The sequence below is a fragment of the Euphorbia lathyris genome, chromosome 10 (genome assembly GCF_963576675.1).
Source record: "Euphorbia lathyris chromosome 10, ddEupLath1.1, whole genome shotgun sequence".
Taxonomy (NCBI): Eukaryota; Viridiplantae; Streptophyta; class Magnoliopsida; order Malpighiales; family Euphorbiaceae; genus Euphorbia; species Euphorbia lathyris.
The window spans coordinates 58,044,085-58,051,044 of NC_088919.1; the positions used below are offsets into that span (position 1 = coordinate 58,044,085).

Consider the following 6,960-nt stretch of genomic DNA (forward strand, 5'->3'; position numbering starts at 1 on the left):
TACTTACGAAAATATTCCTCAATTTTAATGATACTTTTAAAAAATATTCCTAAGTAAAATAACGTACTGATATTTAAAATAGATAATTGTGATATTAAAGAGTTATTCAAAAAAAATTGTAGATTGAATATTCTTCGTATAGATCAATAACTCACATAACAAAAGTTCAAGACAATTGAAAAATTGTGGGTCGTTTAAAACCAACATTATATTAAGAGTTTAAAAATATATCAAATGTTTCCAGTTGTTTCCAAATAATAATTTTAAAAATCTCGAGGGTCCGTTTGGCTACTTGCTGTTTGTTGTTCCTGTATGCTGGTTACTGTTCCTATTTGTTGTTTGCATTTGGAAAAGACTGTTTTCCCAAAAAGTAGAGATTATCAGCTTTTGTAAAAAAATATTTCACATCTGTAAAAAGTAAATGAGGTGTCTAACCAAACACCTAAAACCCTGCCTTTTAAAATGAAAAGGCAAACATGAGGTGAAAAATAGATAAACAAACACCCCTTCAAGTTGAAGAGTTTCACTGTGGTTGAATCATAACAAAGTAAATAATTACATTCTCGATGGAATTGAAGGACAAGAAATTGAATTTTACAGTTCAGACACTTTGTGAAATTCATCAAAAAACAACAGTGCAGAGGAAACTTTGTACCCTACAGAGTTCTTGAATAGCCTTACTTTCCCAGGCATACCAGACCATAAATTAAGACTAAAAGTAGGAATTCCGGTAATGCTTTTACGAAATTTAAACCAACATTCTGGCATATGCAATGGGACAAGGTTAATCATAACACAGTTAGGAAAATGGTTTGTAGAAGCACAAATCATAACTGACAGCAATATTGGCCATAAAGTCTTTATTCCAAGAATCATTATGACACCAACACAATCTAAATGGCCATTTGTTTTGAAACGTCGTCAATATCCTTTGGCTGTGTGTTACGGTATGATGCGAACCCACGAGGAACAGTGCCTCGAAAACCCGACAACTAGATTTGATCCCTAAGAAAGCTAACGAATCAGGGTCGGACAGAAAAGAACCCTTACAAAACTAGGTTGTAAAGACCCAATCCCAGTCTCCAACAATTAAGGATTTAATCCCGAACTGTTCAAAGTAGTGCCCCAAAGAACACAAGAGAAATCACCCACAACTCTTTAAGAGTAATATTTTTATTAAGATGAAACTTGTGTCTTACATATGAAAAAGCTCACCCTTAAATAGATAAAGCAAATACAAACAATGACTTGAATTGCCCTTACATATCTTTAATAACAACAATAATACAAGGGCATTTAAGTACTTTATTTAGTCAACCATTAAAACAAAGAAAATCAATACCCATAATTTGACAATAATGCAAATGAGAAAACAAGACTCAATTCTCATGGAATTGATTAGGTTCACATGGTTTTTTTGGAAGTTGTAATTTTAACCATTGAAAAAGAATTAAATCAATTCATATTGAATTGATTTTATTTTCCCCATAAATCCAAATGGTTAAAATTCATATGGTGATTTTTGAATCAATTTCATCTTCGTGTAACTCGAAAGTGATTAAATTATTTCATTTTGAACTTCGCACGCTTCATAGGATTATCGAATAAAGGATTAAAATTCGTAAATATAATCCCGTTCTTAGCATGGATCTGATTCTCATCACGGTATGACAATAAACAAAAGCCAAAGACAATCTCTTGAAAATGTTGGTCTATTTTTACCACAACAAGTTTTCAGCCATGGACAACTATACGTCGCCGTATCAAGAGTGACAACAAAGGCTGGGCTCAAAATATTGATCACAGATGAAGAAAGCACCGGAAAAAATTATGCCGCAAATATAGTATACAAGGAAGTTCTTCAAGGACTTTACTAAATTAGAAATTATACAAACACTGATATGGATTGTATTTTTTATTTTTATTATTATAATTTTAAGTTCTTTTCTCATTTTTTAAGCATGGATTCTATATTATTATTATTATTATTATTATTATTATTATTATTATTATTATTATTATTATTACCAATACTAAATATAATAATGCAACAAAAGAGACATTCATAAGGTGAGATTTGAACGCCTTTTTCACAAGTTGTAAAAATAGTAACAAAAAAAAAATATATCTAATATAATTTATATTTAATAGATGTAATAAAATAGCATCCAAAACATCCCAACATATATATTTTAAAAAGAATATCAATATCATTATATGTAAATGGTATAAAATTAAAAAATTAAACACTCTTAAATAATTGTACAAAAAATTTAGATACCCGCACGTTGCGCGGGCACAATACTAGTTGATCATTAAAGAAGAGACTCCAAATTTTACCAAGTTCTCTTGTAAAAATTGGATATGAGGTTGTGCATTACAAAAACAAATTGCAAATGTGTTTCAGTTATAATGAAAACATGGAGTTGCTAATACCATTTTTAATAGTTGAGCTGGTAAATAGATCATGAAAATGACCAAAATTGATAAGTTCAGAGAGTTTTTCTATGTCATTAAATAAAGATAAAATTAATGTTGATTTGAATAAATTCGTAATATTTTACGTGTTAGAGTAAAGATCTATACTTTCAAAAAAAAAAAAAAAATCAAAGTCTCTGACCTTTATCCCTAATATCTAACAATATCTCCAAGCCTATCTATTTTGTCAGCAGTCACATGGTATAGTTTCTTCCCAACAAGAAAAACTTCTCCAAGTTTTTATAAACTTTTTTTTTTGTAATACAACAAAGGCGTTAAACCAAAAAAAAAAAACGAAGAAACTAAAAGCGAACCACTCGAGGTCTCTTGCAGGAGGCACATCAAATTTACGGTGATTCAAAGGATAATATTCGCCAACCAGTCAGCTTAAGTTTCTATAAATAGAACCAGAATCATACCCATTATCACCTCAAAACAGAAACAAAAAAATTAAAAAAAATGGAGTGGAATTTTAGTTCTTATCTTGTTTGGTACACTCTTTTCTATTTAATAACTCTGATTCTAATTCTGAAAAACTTCAGAAACCGCGCCAAACCGCGACCACCAGGGCCACGAGCTTGGCCAATCTTCGGTAACATCTTCGATCTAGGAGCATTACCACACCAAACTTTCCACAAACTCCGATCAAAATACGATGCCCTAATTTGGTTAAAACTCGGTTCCACTAACACACTCGTTATTCAATCAGCAAAAGCCGCCGAACATATTTTCAAAAATCACGATGTTCAATCATCGGACAGGAAAGTTCCTGACGCTTTCACAGCTCATAATTACCACCAGGGATCTCTTTCTCTATGCCGGTACGGCTCCAATTGGCGCAACCGACGCCGTTTGGTCACACTCGGTCTCATGACCAGCATGAAAATCAAAGATTCCACTAATCTCCGGCGACAATGCATCGACAAGATGATACGATTCATCGAGGAAGACGCAGCCGCCGGAGAAATAGTGGTGTCTAGGTATGTTTTTGTTATGGCATTTAATTTGATGGGAAATCTGATTTTTTCCAAGGATCTTGTGGATTCTCGTTCGGAGGAAGGTTGTGAGTTCTTTGATGCGATGGATATGGTGATGAAATGGGGCGGGATGCCTAATTTGGTTGATTTTTTTCCGAGTTTGAGAGTGTTTGATCCGCAGAGGATTAGGAAGAACATGGAGTTTGATTTGGGAAGAACTTTAAAGATAGTGGAAAAGTTTGTGATGGAAAGGATTGAAGATCGGAAATCAATGAAAGAAAGAGATGTTAAAGACTTTCTGGATACAATTTTGGAGGATGAAAAGAATGGAAAAGAAGGATTTGATAATGTCTACACTCATGATATGCTCATACTCATATTGGTAACTTTTCTAAAACTATTACTCAGTCTATTTCAATCTCTTTTATTTGCACCAATGTTACAGAAAGGCTGCGTGTAGACAGTGGCGGAGCCGGGATTTGAGACTTGGGGGGACTAATTTTAGTTACCTAGTTTGTGGTAATTTTTTAAACTCCAGCCTGTCAGGGCTGGGAAATTTATTTTAGCATCCAGCATGATAAAGCTGCTTCATTTTGCCCAAAGTGAAAAACGTAAATATATTTAATTTTCTATATATTCAATGTTGATTTCCTAAACCAAAACACCAAGGGGTTTGAACCCATAATTTTTTATAACAAAACAAACCTCTTAAGCAACTCAACCATCTCAACATTTTGTTATATCACTACAAACACGTATTAATATACTAAAATTAGGAGGGGCTATGAACTACCAGACACATTTTATTCAAGGGTGGAGCTGGCGGCCGGGGGGCCGGAGCCCCCCGAGCTCTGGGCTGGCTCCGCCCCTACGTGTAGACGCTCGAAATTAAGAAACAATTCTGATTTTCGCCGGTTAATCTATTTGGTTGTTTTTTAGCCGTCTAAACGACGATGAACAAAACCGGTTTTTTTTTATCATTTTTATTTCTGTTTATTCACATTTCAAAATTGTCGCATGGTTATTTATGATTTGTGTTTATTATTTTCGGATTTCTTTTTGATATTCGGATATTTTGATTTAGTCACGTTCTACTTGTTTTTTCATGATATTGTATTTTATTTGTTTGAGTTGTTTGTGATAAGGTACAAAAATACCCCATAACATTTACATTCAAGAGTAATTTTACCCTAACGTTTAAAATGATACCCTTAATGTTGGCAGTCAAGAACAAATTTAACCCTAATTTTGGCAAGTTGAATCAATTTCAAACATCATTATACACAAATAATTTGTTTTTTATTCTGCACAAATTGCACATCTTGCACATCTGTTGTTTCAAAAAAAAAGATTTCATATTTTTTATAATTTAATAATAGATTTAGAGATTAATATTTTTAAATTCGGTAAAATATTTGATTTTTTGTTTGTCTAACTCGTACAAAATACAATATAATTTTTAAGCGATAAACGTCTCTTCTTTCGTTTCAGTTTATTCACTGATCTGAAACTTTTAGCACTTGTTTTCTTATTGGGGCGGCCGCGTTCTTGAATGAAGTCTATCCGAACCGAATTAGCACTTCTCGAATAAGGCTAGACCTCCCCATTTGAGCTGGGCGTCGGGGCCCTGTATACAATTTTTTTAAATTTTTTTTTCATGGCTAATCATATGTTTGTGATATATTATGAATTAGTGATAAAATGACTCATATATGAATTGTAGATGATAAGATTCATGACTGAAAGACATTTTAATGAATTATTTCTCAAATTGACCCAACTTATCAACGTTATGGGTAAAATTTCTCTTGACTACCAAAGTTAAGGTAAAATTGCTCCCGGTTATAAATGCTAGGGGTATTTTTGTATTTTATCCCGAGTTATTTCAATGATATTATTATTTAAGTGTTGATGTTTGCACACTTTTCAAATATATATTTACAACTATACGTGTTTTCTATATTAAGTCATTTCATATTATTATGTTTAGATAGTATATGCTATATATATATATATATATATATATAAATTGAATATATATATATAAATTGAAATTTATATAAATATTTGTTTATTAATAAATAAAAAATATAAAAATACAAATCCTGTTAATCCTCGATGGTTCTGTCCGTTCGACTAGTGTCTAGTGTTATTTTCCAACTTTGATTTGCACTATGCATCAGGACAAAATCATTCATAAATGTTTTATACTCTAGGCTCACATATGTTACTATACATGCAGGAAATGTTTTTTGGTGGAACAGAAACTATGAGTGGAACTACTGAATGGTTGATGGTGGAGTTGTTCCGCAATCCTGAATCAATGAGAAAAGTTAAAGAAGAAGTCACTCAAGTTGTCGGACCCAAAAGGAAAGTTGAAGAGAGCGACTTGGATGAACTTCCGTATTTGCAGGCAATAATTAAAGAAACATTGAGATTACATCCCGTAATTCCATTGTTAATTGCACGAAACACATTAGAAGAAACAAAATTCATGGAATATGTCATACCTAAAGATACACAGGTCTTTGTAAATACATGGGCAATAGGAAGAGACCCGGATGTTTGGGAGGATCCGTTGAGTTTTAAGCCTGAAAGATTTTTAGGCTCTAATATTGATTATATAGGGCAAAACTTCGAGTTACTTCCGTTTGGATCTGGAAGACGGATTTGTGTTGGCTTTCCATTGGCTCATCGGATACTTCACTTCACAATTGCATCTTTGCTTCACGGTTTCGATTGGGAGATTGATACGAATTCTTATGCAAAGGCCATAGACATGAATGAAAAGTTTGGATTTACAGTTAAGAAGCTTATACCGTTTAGAGCAATACCAAAGAAGATCATTTCAAATTCATCATCATAATGAACATCATGAGTAAATAAATAAAAATAAAGAAGTCATCGTTTTGATAATCCTTTCGTACTTTATATTAGGAGTTTTTATATTAAATATCTGGTCGTCTATGTCACTCGAAAGACTTCCAATTCACATTTGGATTGTGGAAACGTGTATTGTGGTCCCACTTAATAATTAAAATAGTGAGACCTTTTATAATCAGGAATTTTCACATTCACCTGAATGAGCAAGTGAATTTGCTCATTCACCGTTAGATATATGCTTATTAAATCTAAGCCTCAGGATGCTTTGAATCTTCACCTTAGGATTCTAATAAGCCTAGATCTAACTGTGAATTAGCAAATTCTATATGCTCATTAAGGTGCATGTGATCAAGACTGACTTTTATAATATGTGTGAGTCTATATTACACGTGTTAAATATATGTATGGAAGGTTTTCTATTTGCCATAGAATATCGAAAGCTTCTATGCAAATAAAGTGATGTGATTCACTATCTTTTCTTTTATTTATTTTTCAATAATTAATAAAATTAAGATTATCAACTTTCTATGAAAAAAATAATTGAGAATTCCATTTTCGGATCATTCATGTAAATAAGATGATAATTTTTCTTAGAGTTAGACCACTTAAAACCATAATGGAT

The 6,960-nt window shown here is 32.2% G+C and overlaps 1 protein-coding gene across 1 annotated transcript; it reads left to right on the forward strand.

Annotated features, from left to right (window-relative positions):
- Positions 1-2,918: 2,918 nt before the first annotated feature.
- LOC136209305 (iridoid oxidase-like) lies at positions 2,919-6,744 on the forward strand. Its single transcript, XM_066000745.1, has 2 exons — positions 2,919-3,837; positions 5,698-6,744. Exons 1-2 carry the CDS (start codon positions 2,938-2,940, stop codon positions 6,319-6,321), a joined length of 1,524 nt encoding a protein of 507 aa, XP_065856817.1. The 5' UTR covers positions 2,919-2,937; the 3' UTR covers positions 6,322-6,744.
- The last annotated feature ends 216 nt before the right edge of the window (positions 6,745-6,960 follow it).